Here is an 18,905-nt window from a genome sequence, read left to right as displayed (position 1 = left end):
CATGAAAATCTTTAGTTCTGAACTACACCATTTCCAATTGTATTTAGGTAAAGGACACACCTATTTCAGAAAAATCAATTGTGTTTCAGAAAAGCGCGAATAAATAACAGAAAGATTTTAATCTTTTCAGAAAAACACAAATATATTTCAGATATTCCCATTTTATTTCAGAAAACCTCATTTTTATTTCAGAAAAGCTCAAGTGTATTTCATACAAAGTCCGCTGTGTTTCAGATCTTTCGAATGTATTCAAAGAAACCTAAAATGTATTTCAGAAAACCACAAATTTATTCCAGAAGATGGAACAATTATTTCAAAATGAGTCAAATGTATTCCAAAAGAACTCAAATGTACTTCAGAAAATCTCAGATATTTAAAAAAAATACACAACAAATGACGTTTTATTCTAAATAAAAAGTTTACCAAGCTAAAAAAATTAAATTATACAAAAACTGCTTTTACATTCAAACTACCATGTCACGTCACCCCGTAGAAGTAGTTGAGTGCTAGCGCGTTCGTTGAATGTGAATTTTGTTTTAAGAATTGATCTTAAATTCTTAGGAAATCGAAAAAAGAAGGCATCACATTTTTATTGAAAACTAACAAAACAGTTACGTGGTTCGAATCTCGGTAAAACCTTTGATAACATAACGAAATTTTTTCAATGTTCGTCTTCATAAAACTGATTTGTAAGAGCGTTAAATCTATATAAAAAAGTTAGAAAACATATTGTAACGAATTTTGGGAAACTCCGCTTATTTTACACCTTCTGCCATATATGTAATACACCTATATTGCTAATAGAAAATGCTCGCAATGTGTTTTGAATTCGAAATCAAAACAAGACAGCCTATAAAATTTGTCTGATTGTAGCAGCATAAGTGTGAAAAGAAAAAATTTAAATTTAGGTACATTCGATTATTGAATACAAAAACAAAAACGTTTAAACAGCAGTATATCGGCACCTTCTGCAAACGTTCGAATCGCTAAACTGTTGAATAAATCACTCCAATATTCTGTATTACAAAATGGTCTTTATTAGACTACTTTGAGAGTACTACACAAATAAACTTCACTTCGCAACTAATAGCGTGCTTAAATCGAAACTGATTACTGACTACTCAGCTTGCTCTGCTTGTATACTCTCTGTTGCCTCGTGCACTCATTTCTCCTAATGCTGGCTGGCAACAGAACAAAAAATGCTGTGGGTAACCATAGCATAGGGTGGTTGTGTACGTATCGGGTGATTGTCACTTGCCCGGCCACCACACAAGCAGAAAGCATCAAGCGCCATTTGTATTGAAAATTCGTAGCGTGCGGACATAAACATGTCATCGGATGACGATTTTGTATTGCTGGTAACTGCAGTTGTTTTGGCGGAAAAAAAGGAAAAAGAAAGAAAATAAAAAAAATAAAATTGTGGATGAAAACTTTGTATGCAAAACATAAACAGTTTACGCATGAGAACCTCTTAACAAGCCAACCTAATATAAACGCACGCAAGTCATTTTCTGTCAAAAATGTCTCATGCACATACAACTTGTATGAGAGCAACCCAAATTGAATTTGCTGCGTAAAAACCTAACTCGATTTCCAATTTTTGTTCTGCGTGACATTTAGATTTGACGTTTGCATACATGCTTTAAGCTGGAGTCATTGGTGCCGTATGTCATATCGCTGTATCCGTATCCCTAACGTAATCAGCTGTTTATCGTTACGACGGTAAACCAAAACCCAATTGGTTGGCTACGATACGGTTACGACCTTAGCGGCACCAATAATCGATTGCATTGATTCTCATTGTGGTATTTAATATATAAATCACTATTTAATAATAAGCACTATTTATTTTTATAAAATATTTTTATTTAACCGCTCCTAAAAGTATGTTACAAAACGTTTTTAAATATTTCAACCGAATGAAAATTTTTGAAAGACAATATTTTACAATTGAAAAATAAAAATTAACAAGAACAAAAAAATTCAATTTATTTAAAGTAGGTACATTTAAAGTTGAATATAAATATAACCCTACAATACTCCCCCTTCCGGAGATTTAATGTTAAATAAATTAAAAGTAACTTTCTTTTTTGTTTTTGTGTTAGGTATCTGTATTTTATCAATCATTGCTGGTTTTAAACGATCAATAGGAATAGATTTAATTTCATTGTTTATTTCAATTTTAAAGTTTTTAATATCTTTTTCAATAACTCTATAAGGACCTTCATACGGATGTTGCAAGGAATGTTTGTTTATTACACGTACAAAAACAAAATGACAATCTTTTAAATCTTTCGGAACAAAAATACTACTAGAATTTTGATGATGTTCCAAATTTGATTTAAAATTTTTAAAATGTTCACGCAAACTACTTAAAACATCCGTTGAAGTTATATTCTCTGTAGTTGAAACAAATAATTCACCAGGTAATCTTAAATTTTGTCCATAAACCATTTCAGCCGGTGTTGCTGAAATATCTTCTTTAAAAATCGATCGCAAACCCATAAGTACTATTGGTAACTCTTCATACCAATCTCTGGATCCATTCCTAGCCATTATTGAAGATTTAAGCTGTCTATGAAAACGTTCTATCATTCCATTAGCTTGGGGATGATAAGGAGAAGTTGTTATTTGATGACTTCCAAGAAGTTTCGTTAATTCTGAAAACAAGTTTGAAGTAAATTGAGATCCCTGATCTGTTGTTATTTCTAATGGAACTCCAAAACGTGAAATATATTCTTTAAAAAATTTATTTACAACCGTAACTGCAGAAATATCTCTTAGTGCGAATGCCTCTGGCCAACGTGTAAATCTATCAATTATAGTTAATATGTAACGATATCCTTTTGAAACAGGTAAGGGTCCAACAATATCTAAGTGAATGTGTTCAAATCTAGATTTTGGAATTGGAATTTTCATAACTGGAGATTTTGTATGACGATGTACTTTCGATTTTTGACAACTTATACATTCTTTAGACCAAGTATTAATATCTTTATTCATTTTAGGCCAAAAATATTTCTTAACTATCAAACGACGTGTAGCTCTACTACCAGGATGTGAAATCCCATGTAACATATCAAATATTATTTTTCTTAAATTGTTTGGAATGAAAGGCCTAGGATTTTCTCCTGACACTTCGCACCATATATTAAAGTTAAGAACAGGAATTTTTATTAGTTTCAAATTTAAAAATGTTTGCTCTGAGGTAAGTTTGCTTAATTCACTGTCTTGTTGTTGTTCACTTTGTAAAATTTTTAAATTAATGTCCGAATTATTAATCGCTTCTACAATAAATTGAATTTTTTTAAAGTAGGTACATTTAAAGTTGAATATAAATATAACCCTACACTCATAAGGTTGGTCGAATCAGCTGTTAAAAGGTTACCGATACGGTTACCGATAAAGCACCAATGTCTCCAGCTTTACATTGTCGCAACGCATGCTTATTTGGGTTAGGGCAAAAAACGCCGGTTGTTTGCGTGCGCTAAAAAAACGCAGTGCGGTTTTATTAGGTTGGCTTGTAAAGGAGTTAAAAGCGTCATGTACAGAGGAATATGCAAACTTTTTGCGCATGGACTCTGATGCATTATGCATGGACTCTGAAGCATTCGTAGGTTTCAATAAACCGCAACGTAAAATCTTTTTCTTCCGCGAACTTGCTCATTTCACTTTCTCACAAAACTAATACACTAATGCTTGTCAGTCACGTTGGCCACGATCAAATAGACCAGGTGTGAAGCGAAAAAATCAAAAAATTTCGATTTTCATCAACGCGAAGCCGACAACAAGTACGTGTGAGCACGACTACCGCCTGTCGCGCCGATTGCTATGGTAACCACCCGTTGCTATGATTACCAGCAGCATTTTTTGCTGTTGCCAGCCAGCATTAGGTCTAGTAACTTCGCGAACTTTAAGGCTCCATTACTGATACTTAGCATAGACTTGACTTGACTTGAGAACTGTCACTTACAGTTCTGTTAAATGAACATTGCATGTTACTGATTACTCAAAACTTGGCAACACTTAACTTGACTTAGAAGTCTGTTGAATTTTGATTTTCTATGTAAGTTCTAAGTGACGTTTACATTTTGAGATGCCATTTGTTTTTTTCCATTTCATTTTGACATTTTGTCATACAAATTGACATTTATTTAAAAATAAATTTTAACGCTGATTATGATGCCAGATTGTATGCGCCAAGTGGAGTATAATCGTGGCTAAGTTGCCAAGTTTACGCCAAGTCAAGTCAAGTCTATGCTAAGTATCAGTAATGGGGGCTTTATGCTTGGTTTCAAGCCATATATGTACATTTATATTTGTAGTTTTAAGTCTCTCGCATAGCCATATGCGTGTGTATATGTGAGTACTACTTCGGGCGATGGTGAGTATCTCTCTGCTGCCTTGTAGGTGCATGTGTAAATGATGATTCATTTGCTTACGTACATACAAGTGGCTGCTTAGTATCGGATTAGGGATGCTAGTATCACTTATTGATGTGAATATTCAACACAACATTTTCAGAATAAATTACATTTTAATACTGTAACTAGTGTAGCCACAGCCAAAAAACTTATCAAAACGGACACAGAAATACTAGCAGATCCCGCAGACATTGTTTTGCCTTTGTCTAGCTGCACAACTTCTAATAAGTTTTAACCTCTAACTCTCTCTCCCCCTTTTCTTTATCTTTTTATTCAATACTCTCTCTTCGTCTCCTTTCTACCTCTACGCCGTTTCTAACCCTTCTTTTCTCTCTAGCTCCCTCTCTTTCTCCCTCCTCCGCTCCATCTATTGCTATCAATCTTCGCCTAACTATCTCTTTCTCCTTCCCTCGTTTTTTTATCTCTAGTTCTTTTTATTCTTCTCCATTCCTTATTCCCCGTCTCAGTCCCGGTTATCATCCCAGCATGTATTTTTGAAAGCTGTTTCAAACAAAAACCAAAAATTGTGCCTGCAAAAAATTAATGGGTGGATACCCTTACTACTTTTGGGGTATGGAAAATGGATAAGATCCGTTTCTCAGACCTACTCAATATGCTCACAAAATTTCATAAGAATCGGTAGAGCCGTTTCGAAGGAGTTCAACCACTAGCACTGTGATAGTTTTTCAGTCACTGGCAGTGGGCGTTTTCAGCGAACACAATTTGTGATGATACGTTGCAAACATGTCTCCGTCAGTTGAGTGATGAAATATTTGTTCTCTGAAGTGCAAGTTGAGTCAACTGCCAAATGAAATAATTATCCTTAAACTTTTAAGAAAAGGACTTTTTATATTATTTTGCACACTTCACTATAATATCATTATCACTCAACGATTGTGTTTGCTGAGACGCCCATTATAAATTCCTACCAGTGGAGCAAGCTTCCGAACCCCCTGAACATCCGGAACTAATTGTCATAAAACTACATGCATGAAACTGGTGAATTTAGCATGGTAAAATCCGAGGCTTCTGTAATTAAAAATATCGATTTATAGAAAATTTTCTTTCTCATAATAAAATACTTTTAAGATGTCTTGAACGAGAAAAAATTCAAAAGCACTGTACGGATTCTTTTAATAATGTTTAAATGTTAATGTTTCAATGCTCGATATTAATGAGCAGGGCTGTTCAAATGTTTTCATATTAAAATGCAAATGACAATACATATACAAAATTTTATGTCAACTGAAACTTTCAAATTGAAAAAAGAAAAAAAAGAATTTATTTCAAATGTTTAAAGAATTTTGATGGTGCCCTTAGAACCACTTGCAGAACGACAAATAATTTTTTTAATTCAGAGTTAACCTGACATAAGGAGTTAGGCCCATACATTTTTGGCAAATTTTTTATATAAACTCTGCGTTAACAAGATAACTTGTCGTGCTACAATATTTTTGAAAAATTGTTTGTTGTCAATTTGTTAGTGTTAATTTGAATATCATACCGAAGTGCCTTGGCTTCATATGGAAGTGCTTTTTCTTTGCACTTTCATACGAAATTCAGACAGTTGTTAAGACAATGGAGGTTCTATGAAATTTTTTATATATACAAATTGTGAATTTGTAACTGTGTCTTTTCTTCAGGACAAAACGAAAAGAAATGCGCTATAAGTGTGTAGGGGTTGAGTTGCTCTGTGAATGAGAAATATTATTATCAGCACAAAAAAACCAAATATGTACCGATTTTAAATCGATATTTTTACAGCTCTATTACTTACATGTGAATATCAGAGGGATGGAAACTATTATTCCTTTTATAATATAATTCGTTGCAAAATTATTAGTTTTGGACTTTTAATATATTTGGCTCAAGATAAAAATTATTTTCGGATTTTTATTACCTGAGTCTGATAGAACTAGTTAGATTAGGACTTCTAAAAGTAAAAGTCCGTAAATAAAAGTTAAATGTGGACTTTTACTTTCCAAGACCAAAATAAAATTTCGGCTTATCCGAATTAAAAAAAATTGGTACCAATAAATTCTGGATTCCCTAAATTTAAAACCACATGGACTTTTGAAAATTTATGTTAATAATCGGTCAGTAGCCACGCCCCTTTATGTATATAGAAATTTCCGCACAGAACATGCGATATTTAAGTATCTAAAGAAGCCACGTTATTTAAATTTGGCGTGTAAATTACTGAAATTGCATGTAGTTGATCCACATACTATTTTTGGACAATGGGTGTGGCACCGCCTACTTTCCAAATAAGATTTTTTGGACTTTCAAGAGCGATAAATCGTACACCCTTTGAGCTATGTTTTTGCAAATAGGTAAGCGAACTTCATATTTGTATTTGTACATGCCGCCAGAAAAATTTTAAAATCGAATTAAAGTCACACCCACTTGTATATAAAAATATAAAAACTGGCTACTTGAAGTCTTGCTAAGAACGTAAATATGTATGTACATAGCTGCATTTATGTATATACTATCCTTTACCCGTGGCCCCGTCCGCAAGAAGAAATTAAAATACATGGCTATTCACGTTAGCCTGCTTATCAAGCCATCTGTTTAAACATTATTTTTTTCAATGTATTTAATTTTTGTAATAGAGTAAAGCACGCTTACGTGAATAGTACAATACAGTTTTTTCGAATTAAAAAAATACATGTTGTTTTTAAGTTTAATTAATTGATATGACAGGGGTGAAGGAATTACTATTCATATAACAAAGGGGAGAAACTACAATTAGCTAAAACCAAAGAGAATTTTTTAGATGAAAATAGTGTTGCTTTTTCGGGTATTTAGTTGGTTAAAATATTACAAATAGTGTAATTATAGTTATAACAGTTCGTTACAAGATTCATTTAAAATAATCAAAAATAGAACGAGAAAGCTGTGTTAGATATTAAAGATAAAACATACCGAATTTTAATTACGAATAATTTGCAGCAAATCCATGGCCATAAAAGCTCATAATTTAAAAAATCATGTGTGCTGAACTACCGGTTTCGAAGAATCCTTAAATGATCCCGGAAGGCTCCCAAAATGATACCAAAATAGGCCCGAAATGACCCCACGGGATCCCGGACAAATCCCGAAAACTATCCAGAAATGATGCCGGAAAGGGTCCCCAAATGATCCCGACGTAGTCCCGAAAACGTCCCGAAATGACCCTGAACGAATCCAGGACGGATCCCAAAAACCATCCAGAAATGATGCCGTAAGGGTTGCCAAATGATCCCGAAAAATTTCCGAAATTACCGTCACGGGGTCCCGAAAACCATACAGTAATGATCCTGGAAGGTTCCCGAAATAGTCCCGAAACGACCCTCACTGCATCCCGGACGGATCGCGAAAACTATCCAGAAATGATGCCGGAAGGATGCCCAAATGATCCCGAAAAAGTCCCGAAATGACCCTGGCAGGATCCCGAAAGTCATCCAGAAATGATACCACAAGGATCCCCAAATGATCCCGCAATAGACCCGAAATAACTCCGACATATAGACCTAAAACGAGCGTTCGAAACAATATCTCAACAAATTATGATAGAAAAACTTTACAGCATTGGAGTGAGAGATAAAGCGCTTGCATGGTTCAAAAGTTACTTCTCAAATCGCCGCCAAAGAACACTAGTAAATGGAACATTTCTCTCAAATGAAACACCAGTCGATATTGGCCTTCCACAAGGATCAGTACTTGCACCAATATTGTTTAAAATATATATAAATGATATAATTAAATCAGTAAAGCATTGTAACTTAAAGTTGTTTGCAGATGATACTTTCATTTTGATAAGCGATACAAATTTTAATATAGCTATGCAAAAAATGCAATCAGACCTAGATAATATATACCTATGGACGTGCCAAAACAAATTAAAGATAAATGCCGATAAGACCAAGTATATGATTCTGAGTAGAACTCCCGTTAGTAACAGTTATGAACTAAAAATAGACAACAGTGTACTTATGGAAGTGTCAAAACTAAACTATTTAGGTATAGTTATTGATAATAGATTGAAATTTGAAGACCACATAAATGGTCTTAAGCAAAAGATTGCTAAAAAAATTGGTTTCCTGTACAGGTCATGTAAATACGTATCGAAGAAGCACAAGATCTTAGTATATAGAACTATAGTGGATCCCCATTTTACTTACTGCCCTACCATACTGTTTCTGGTGGCAGATAACATAATAGATAGCTTACAGAAAATGCAAAATAAGGCGATGAGATTTATATTAAATAAAGAACGTGATACTCCGACAAGTGATATGCTGAACATATTACAATGGCTTAGTGTTAAACAGCGTATACTTTATTTTGTAATGCTTTTTGTTTTTAATATTAAAAAAGGGAATTTACCGGAGTATTTGAGCAATAATATTGCATACCAAAAAGATATTCACAATATTAATACTAGAAATAAGAATAATTTTAGGCTTCCGCTCTTTTCCACAGAAAGCGGACAGCTCAACTTATTTTACAAAGGATTAAAAAGATTTAATGAACTTCCTATAGATATAAGAAACTGTGAAGAGCTGAATGTATTTAAAAAGAAATTAATATCATATTGTCGTACAACTGCAACAAGATAGATAGAAGAGATCTCATATAATATGTAATATGTGATATGGAGTTATTAATCTAGGCTTATAAGCTGTAATAAATAAATAAATAAATAAATAAATAAATATTCACGTATTTAGCAATGACTTCAAGTAGGCAGTTTTGATATTTTTATATACAAGTGGGTGTGACTTAAATTCGATTTTAAAATTTTTCTGGCGGCATGTACAAATACAAATATGAAGTTCGCTTAGCTATTTGCAAAAACATAGCTCAAAGGGTGTACGAGTTAGCGCTCTTGAAAGTCCAAAAAATCGTATTTGGAAAGTAGGCGGTGCCACACCCATTGTCCAAAAAATTATGTGGATCAACTACATGCAATGTTAGTAATTTACACGCCAAATTTAAATAACGTGGCTTCTTTAGATACTCAAATATCGCATGTTCTGTGCGGAAAATTCTATATACAGAAAGAGGCGTGGCTACTGACCGATTGCGCCCTTTTTTTTAGAAAGCTTTCCCATCATAGCAGAATGCGGTTTACCAATTTTCACTCTAATAGTTGTATTGAAACGAAATTTATTGCAAACATCCACTGCAAGTTCACTATTTATAGTACGAGATTTTCGATATAGTTTGTTTATGATAAATTCCTAGTATTATTAACATAAATTTTCAAAAGTCCATATGGTTTTAAATTTAAGGAATCTAGGAGAATTGATTGGTAACAAATTTTTTTAATTCGGATAAGCCGTTTCTTTGTTATCAAGCCGGACTTTTATTTTGAACTTAAAAAATAAGTCCAGATTTAACTTTTATTTCCGGACTTTTAATTTTAAAAGTCTGAGTTTTACTATTTCTATCGGACTCAAAAAATAATACAGGTTTTACTTTTATATGTGGACTTTTATGGAAAAAGTTGGAAAAATTAAAATAGGACAATTTTTTGACCCGGACTTTTTCGACTCCGAAAAAAAATAATAGTTATTTTCGGTCCTTGGAATATTATAATGGTATCTCAATCAACTAGAGGAATTCTACTAGTTACTAACGAATTAGTTCTTATTTGACAACTTGGCTTAAGTTTATAAGCAAAATACTTGATAACTATAGTAACGGAATTTTTTGAAGCATGCAAACTCTATGGAATTTGGATGACCAAAAAGTTTTCTGAAATTGTGTTAAACATTTTGCTTTTACCATACCGGATAATATGAGTTTTGGAAATTTTCGGCTTTTTAAAATACTTTTTTCATATTTTTCAGGGTTAGGTAAAAATGTCCAAATTTGAGAGGTTTGTTGAGTTTGCAAACAAGACCGTACTTACCGCTCTTTGTCTGCTAAATTAATGAGACGTCGTGAAGCGCACGATATTATATATTTGACTATATTTTTGTGATTGTATTTGCAGGCGAAATGCAGTGCTGTTTGTCCATTGTTGTTTACTGATTGTAATGAATATCCTTGTTCATGTAGTGCACGTAACTGTAAGTTGTAAATAATTGAAATAAATTAATTATATATTAAACTAACATATTTTTTTTCAAAAACACATTTTTACTTCAAAATTATAAGAAATGAAAAAAATTAACTATGTTGCTTTAGCAGTTTTTACTTATTTGGCATAAAAAATGTTTGCATAGGTGAATTATTTACAAATGCCATAAGTGAATTTTTTACATGCACATGCAACATATGCACATATTTACAAAAATATTTACAAAGTACTGTGCAAATGGCTAATGACGTTTATAAGGGAGTAACGGAACATGTACAGTTTTCATGAGAGTTGATGACAAGACAAGGGTTTTATCCAAGCAAGAGTTGTTATTTCATGAGAGTAACCTTTGTGTTTGTTCTATGTAATTGCATATGTTTAGCACAACACTGTACATATGTATGTACACAATATAGCTTTAGGTGTAGCTTGCTTTGATCAGTATATTAAATACATACATATATGTACTACTTAAAAGATTGAAAAAACTATGTGGCAACTAATTTTAAAACCTGAAATTTATAAATAACAAAGAAATGTTTACAGAGTATTTACAATTTTTCCTATTTGTACTACGTGTCATATACTTTGGTAGCTAAACTCAAAAGCGCCATATATTTTCATATTTTATACCCGGTTTTTCAGTGCGACTTTAAACTACAGTTAAAGTTGACTAGAGTTTAACCTTGCCAGTTTGTTCGATAACATAAAATTTTGCTGTTCATCTCAGCTTAAGCGGCCGAAGTGGCAGGGTTAAACTATGGTTGTTGTTGTTGTTGTTGTAGCAGTGCTTCGCCCCATTTAATAGGAGCGACCGATCATCAATATCCTCTAACGGGAGTCCAAGGAAACCGGCAGTTTCAATAGGGCTGGACCATAGTGAGAGGGGTGTTAGAGGCGTTGGTTACACAATGCAATTGAAGAGATGGTTGGTGTCATGTGGGGACACATTGCAAGCAGGACATACATTTTGTTTGTCGGAGTTGATTCTGGATAGGTAAGAGTTTAAACTGTTACAGTACCCAGATCGAAGTTGAGCTAGAGTGGCGTGCGTTTCCATAGGGAGAGTACGTTCCTCTTCTGCGAGTTCTGGTTATTTTTCTTTAAGACCTTGGCAATTCCTGGCTAACATTGAGGACCGTCTTGTGCTTTTGTGCTTCATACGGCTGTGTTCTTAGCTGCCGTATTTCCTCATAATGCGTACGGAGAAGACCTCTTAAGCCCCTAGACGGTGTAGCCCCATCAATCAAATGGCTGTTGGGATGCCCACGTTTCTGGGTATTCAACAGAAACTGTTTGTTCACAATTTCATTTCTCTCCCTAATGGGGAGTACTCTCGCCTCATTGTGTAGGTGGTGTTCTGGGGAAATAAGAGGGCAGCCCGTATCAGTTCTGAGGGCAATGTTGTGGCAGGCCTGTATTTTCTTAGGTTTGGCGACCATATCGGAGACGCGTAGCATGCAATCGGCCGGCCAATTGCTTTGTAAGTGGTAATGAGCGTTTCTTTGTCTTTACCCCAAGTGCTACCGGAAAGATGTTTGAGGATTTTATTACGGCTCTGTATTTTCGGTACAATTGCGGTTACACGCTCTTTAAAATGCAGATCCTGTTCGAACGTCAGACACTAAATTTTTGGATGTAAGACAGTCGGTACCGTAATGCCATCGACGTGGATGTCCAATATGGTCGACAGTTGCCGTGTCCATCTTGTAAATAGGGTCGCCGATGATTTGGTCGGTGATAATGTCAGGTTTCGTGACGCGGAAAACTGGAGATATCAAAGAGCCCCATTTATTTTAATTTGTTAAACTCTGTCCAACTTTAACTGTAGTTTAAACTCGCACTGAAATCCCGGGCATAAGTTACTGCAGCGAACAGAAAAATACCAGTGCCAATTTTTATCAAATTTTGTCAATTAAATCCCTTTTTTATTTTGCAATTTTTAAGATTTTTCTATGAATTTTGTAACTGAAACTATGCAAACCAATTCCAAGAACAAATTTTGAATTTTGGAGTTCTCTGAATTTTTTTTTCAGTTTCAAAGCCTAATCAATTTTATTCTAACAAATTACAAGTTAGAGATCGTTGTTTAAAATTTTCCTCCATGTACATTATATGGCGAAAAATCTAAGACATCCTTTGGGAAAAAGTTTGTTTAAAAATCTATGGGAATTTTGAGAAATCTATGGTTTGAACTTTTCGAAAGTTCGAAATTTTCGTAACAATTTCTCGAATTTTCGAAAACATACTTGATGTTGATTTGGATAGTTTCAGTTACCAAATTACTAGAAGTTTTTCCTTAAAATTTCGAAAATAAAAAGAGAATAATTTCTTTGGCGAAATTCGACCAAAACTGTCTCTGCGGTTTTCTGTTCGCTATTGTGTATGTAAGTTTTACTGTTTCATGGTAATCCATTAAAAGTCATTTGCAATTTAGAGTTTATTACAATAATAGGTTTTATTCATTGTCATGCCAAAAACTAACTGAACTTACATTCTAAAGTGCCTACTTAAAAACCCTGCACCTTAGTCTTGAAGGCAGCCAAAGCGACACAGACGCTTGCGTTCTTAATCGCTGCCAGCGTTGAGCTGCACCTGCTAGCGTGAGAATGGATATTCGCTGACACAGGCCAAATTGCTGTTTCATAGTACTGCTCATGTTATACAATCGTTGTGGCTTATCCGTCAGCGTGAGAATGGATATTCGCTGACACAGGCCATGCGCGGACAGAATTATTGAGAAGCATTCGCTTGTGTTAACTGATATTCGCTGATACAGGCCATGCGCGCAAATTGTTGTTTCATAGCACTGCTCATGTTACGCAATCGTTGTGGCTATCCGTCAGCGTGAGAATGGATATTCGCTGACACAGGCCATGCGCGGACAGAATTATTGAGAAGCATTAGCTTGTGTTAACTCCTCCCCTTCTAAGTGAAGGCCGTCCACGGACTTCTTAAAGTTATCAATGACATGCTGAAGGTCTTGGCATTGGCGTCTTTTCCTTCTCCTCTGCCATATTTTAACTAGAGTGTAACAAACGATAATCAATATAATGCTAGCGAAGCCTGATATTGTTGGCCCCGTCATAGTTCTTGATTCAATTTTTGCGATAAAGCGCAGATTTTCCATACTTATCCTGTGAAGGTATGGAAGACTCAATACTTCTTGATGGTTGGTGATATTAAGGAGAACGGTCGCCGCTGGCCCTGGTAATTTCTTTAACATGCCGTTTCGGTTTACAAAGTTAGATCCGTTAACGTAAACTTCATCGTCGAAGGAAAGTAAATAAGTTCCCCTTATTGTTTTTTCGGAGTCTTCGCCAGTTTTAATCAAAGCGGTGTTATCGTTTATAATGATAATGCCATCGTCAACCAAAGTAATAGGTTCAAGGTTGCTAGGGCAAGTACTGCAGTGAGCGACATTATTCGAATACAGCTGTTGTGCGCATGTGGGATGCTGCAATCTTTTGCAAAAAGTTGTTGTGAGTGTTGTGTTGCAGTTCCCAATCGCCAAATTTTGATTCCCACAGTCAGCAACGTTGTTGTTGTTCCCAAGGTGCAGGATAGTTCCATTGTGTTGAATAGGGAAAATAATAATTTTCTTACAAACTAATGTAGGTTTAGGATACTTTATTATGAAATGCAGAAGGCTCCCATCTAAAAGGGCTTTGATATATGATACCTCCATTAGGTCAGTAATTGTTGTATTTGTAGAGCGTGCCTCAAAAATATTTTTTACATCTTCCGAGTTTAGCATCAGGGGATTTATGATTCCTATCTTTGCAAGGGTTATGGTTGAAATTAAAGTCTCGATTTCGGTTATAAGGATTCTATTTCGCGCAAGCAGCGTTTCGTACAAATGATGAGTATCGATCTGTACAGCCTTTGCGTTGTTAATAATTTTGTTAACTGTTTCCGTTAGCTGGTTTAATTTTTCCTGTATCCTTGTGTTTATTTCTATCTGAAGTCCCTCTGATTCTATTAGCTCTTGCTGCCGAAATTTTAAGTTTTCAAAGTCTTCGAAGTCGGGTGTTCCTGCAATCACCTTTAGAGCAGTACCTAAAATGTTAATACTCCTAGCCTGTCTATGGTGAATGTCCAGTGTTGTTAAAAGAACTTTTATGTGTGAAATGTCTGAGTCGAGTAGCATTCTCATATGGGATAAGGGGAAATGCGTTGTTAGTCCTTTCGTTTCTTCTGCTATTTCTTTATATACCGTAAGATTGGTGCTATGCTTAAGATAGCCGAAGTGTGTCCAAACTATTACGTCGCCATCCTGGATCGGTATATAATCGGAAGTCGAGTAGTCCGTTAATTTTGCTATTGCCGTTTGGATGGAGAGCATCATAATGGGGATCCTGAAAGATGGGGGAAAATAACCTTCTTTTAATTTACCTTATAATATTGAAAGATATTCCACGGTTTTCATCTCAGGTTGTCCTTATGGACCACCCTCCCTTTTATGAGAACCGTGGTTCCTAGATCTGCCTCAACCCTTTCTTCGACATATAAAGGGGACAGTTTATTTCCCAGTCGTCTATTCGTCTTTACTAGTACGCGTTCCCCTACGTCGAACACCCTATTCTGTCTGGAAGGATTATTTCTTTCCAATTGTGCTTGTTGTGCTTTCGTTATTTTCATGGTTATCTCATTTTTCATGTCGGTTGGTGTAGCGTGAACTATATCAATCGGTTTTTCATTGGTCACCGAATGAATCGTTCGGTTGTATTCAATTGTTGCCAGTAATATAAGGTCTGTCGTCTCGCAGATTTTTCTGTCCAATTTCAGACATCTGGCTATCTCCAAAAGTGTACTATGGAGGCGTTCAACCTGCCCATTCGAGGTGCTATGAAGAGGTGGCGCGTTGACGATGTCAACATTGAAGCTATTTTTTAGTAACGAGGTTATCGTTTCAGAATTTAAAGAGGCCTCGTTATCACAATAAACAGTCTTTGTCCCTGGGAATATATTCATTAGTTGAATAATTGGGTATTTTATATCTGAGATTGTTCGAGATGGTATAGGCTGTACCACAGCAAATTTCGAAAACTTGTCGAGACATGTCAAAAAGTATTTTTTATCTGTTGAGAATATGTCAATGTGCAAAATTTCTCCGGTATAGGATGGGACCGGTGTTACACCATACTCCTGCTTTCGTGGGTGCCTATCGTATTTGGCCTTACTGCAGATCTTACAATTCGCGACCACTTCGTTTGCCAGTTTGGTCATTTTTGGGAAGTAATAATCACGAAGGATTTGCTTGACATTCTCCTGGGCAGCTCTGTGAGCTCGATTATGTTCGGCAAGAACAATCTCCCTCTGTTCGTCTTTATTTACAATGTCGGTCACCATATTTTTACAGTGCCAGAACTTTGTTGCCGGAAAGCACCTTATAAGTTCATGTTGTATGCTGGCCAGTATTGGCAAAGCGCAATGTATGGCGTTTACCACATTTGGGTTCACAGCTGTTTTAATTTCTTCAATGAGATTATCTTTATTTATGAATTGAATAACATGACGAGTTTTCTCGCCGAAATATATAAAATTCCGTTTTAGGTTCAAGTTGGCTTCCTCCAAAACAATTTGGTTTCGGAAACAATTTAGCGGTTTTTCGTATGCTTCCACCGTATAAGATAGCGATATTGCGCTATGAACTGTAGCTAAATCTGATTGACCTTCCTCTTCTAGAGTGTGGATGTTCTGTCGTGACAGAGCATCGGCAACATGGTTTTCTCTACCGGGTTTGTAAAAGATTTGAGCGTTGTGCTCGTCGATAAACGCTTTCCATCGTTTAATTTTCGCATTTGGGTTTCGGTCTGAAACCGCAAATGTCAGTGGCTGATGATCTGTAAAAATATTTAAATTCTTTACGCCATAGAGATAATTTCTAAGACTTTTTAAGGCCCAGACTATCGCGAGTAGCTCGCGCTCGTTAGTTGCGAAGTTTTGTTCACGATCTTTCAGAGTTCGTGAAATAAAGGTAATTGGCTTACCGTCATGTGAGAGCACTGCCCCCAAACCCAAAGACGAGGCATCCGTCGTTAGATCAAATGGCCTCCTGAAATCTGGGTAGAGTAACATGACGTCCTCTGATGTAAGGACCTCTTTTAATTTATTAAAAGCTTGTGATTGTTTTTCGTCTAATTCCACTTTTATTTTTTTTGATTGAGTGGCACTAACCTTGCCATTGTCTCCTTTCAGCATATCCGTTAGTGGTTTCGCTATTGAAGCGAAATCCTTTATAAAGCAACGGTAATAGCTTGCCAGACCCAGAAATGATCTAACGTTGAAAAGAGTGGAGGGTTTCTCATATTTGTGAATAGCATCTATCTTGCTAGGGCTTGTTTTAATGCCTCCTCTAGATACTACGAAGCCCAAGTATTCAACGTCCTCTTTAAAAAATTGCGATTTTTCGCGAGAAACCCTCATATTAGCCTCAAGTAACCTTTTTAAGACCCACTCAATATGTTCGACATGCTCCTCCTCGGTTTCTGAAAATATAATAACGTCATCGACGTAAACGTAGCAGTATTTCCCTATTTGTTCCCTTAGTACGTCGTCGATCGCCCTTTGAAAAATGCTGGGTGCATTCTTCAGACCGAAGGGAAGCCTGCAGAACTCATATTTCCCATTACTTACTGAGAAAGCGGTCTTTTCCCTATCGGATTCCGCCAACGTTATTTGATGAAATCCTGATTTTAGGTCAAGCGTTGTAAAATACCTGGCCTTTCCTAGATTTGATAGTATAACCGTTACGTTCGGGATGGGATATTTGTCGTCGATAGTTTTTTTGTTCAGTTTTCTGAAGTCTATGACAAGTCGTTTTTTTACATTTCCTTGTGCGTCCGTTCCTTTTTTATCAACAACCCAGATTGGGTTGTTATATGGTGACCGAGACGGTCTGATGATACCGTTCTTCAGTAAATCGCGAATTTCAGTATTCACGAATTCTGCTACGCCCATAGGATAGGGGTATAGCTTGGAATAAACCGGATCGTCACTCTCGGTGCGAATAGTGGCGACTATGTTTGTGTTAAATGGGAGTGCCTCGTTGGGGTCAGAGAAAACTTTCAATAAATTTTTTACCATTCTTTGAAATTTCACCCTCACAATTTCAGGAACCTCTATGTCCTCTACTCGTGTGAAATTTACATTAGCACACTTTAAAAATTTTATACCCTCTGAACCAACATTGGTTATTATTTTTTTTGACTTTAAATCTATAGTCGTGTCTGCCTGCGTAAGCAAATCCAGACCTATTATTCCGTCGAACGTTGAAAGAGAAGGAAGAATAAAGAAGGTACTATTTATGTTAAAAAGGTTTATCGCGCATTTTTCTTTAATGTTAGTAAAACCATGAATTGATTTTACCAAGAAAGACTTTTCGACCGGTGTAATGTGCCTAAGGAATTTTAAGGGTTTTATATAATTTTTAGATGCACCCGTATCTATTAGTAATTTTATTTTCTTCCCTGCAACTATTCTTTCAATGAACGGTAGCAGGGAGTTCTGTCTAAAAAATTTATCTGGTCGGGATCGTTAAGGTCGCCCTCGATTGCTGATGTTTCCGCGTTTGCCACATCGCTATAGGTGGAATCTTCCAGATTAGAAGTGGAATTTCCGCTTGAAAGGCAGTTTATTCGTTGTTGCTTTGGTCCTGTAAATTTTCCAGAGCCATTGTTTGGCCTTTTCACTGCCTGCGGATATTTTTGATTTGGATTACTTTGGTATCGATAAGAGCCAGTGTTTTCCTGCCTTGCAGTAGGTTGACGGAAGCGTTGTGACGTGTCGACATCCATCGGTTCTACCTTATCCAGTTTCTGGGGACTCTTGTTGTTGAAGTCCCGAGTTCTGTTAAAGTAAGGGTTTTTTGAGTGATACATATCGTTTGTTTGGTATCTTCCCCCTGTAACTTTCTCCCCAGATTGTGGTTTTGAGTCTAGCTTTTGTGTCTTATCTTCTAGGCTCCTGGCATAGGTGCTTGCGAATCAGTATCTCTCATGGTTCGATTCAACCTCCTGTGCCAGTGCTAAGGCCGAAGGCAGATCTTTAGGCCGGGCTGAGAATAGTACATCGCTAAGCGGTTTCTGGGTCCCTGATATAAATACGCGCAATGCGTCCAATCTGTATTTCTCATTAAGTGAAGCAGCTATTGACTTTTCGTAAGTCATTATGGTTTTGTTGGTCAGAAGCGTCAATTTCTTCTCTACTTCGTCGTAGTATTGGAGAAGAGATAAATTTCCCTGGCGGAGGGTTGACATTTCTTGCTCGATCAAGTAAATTGGTCGTTTATCGGAATAACTAAAGTCAAGGCGGTTAATTATCGCTTTGAAGTTCAAAACGGTGTTAAATGAGGACAAAACCATGTCGGCTGGACCCTTTACTTTATTTCTAATGATGGCGACAGC

The 18,905-nt window shown here is 35.9% G+C and overlaps 1 protein-coding gene across 19 annotated transcripts in view; it reads right to left on the bottom strand.

Annotated features, from left to right (window-relative positions):
- Window positions 1–18,905, bottom strand: part of rdgA (retinal degeneration A) — a 1,310,388-nt gene that overhangs the window by 9,591 nt on the left and 1,281,892 nt on the right. For 16 of the 19 annotated variants that reach the window (XM_067783802.1, XM_067783806.1, XM_067783805.1 and 13 more), the window contains one exon: window positions 10,327–10,484. In XM_067783802.1, coding sequence (XP_067639903.1) covers window positions 10,327–10,484 — 158 coding nt within the window. Of the gene's footprint in view, window positions 1–1,014; window positions 1,363–10,326; window positions 10,485–18,905 lie in introns of those variants that run through there. The other 3 variants (XM_067783807.1, XM_067783810.1, XM_067783809.1) reach the window with 3 other exon arrangements.

Source organism: Eurosta solidaginis, chromosome 4 (assembly GCF_040869045.1).
Source record: "Eurosta solidaginis isolate ZX-2024a chromosome 4, ASM4086904v1, whole genome shotgun sequence".
NCBI classification, from domain to species: Eukaryota; Metazoa; Arthropoda; class Insecta; order Diptera; family Tephritidae; genus Eurosta; species Eurosta solidaginis.
Note: the sequence above shows the minus strand (reverse complement) of the source record. Positions and strands in the feature narration are given on the sequence as shown.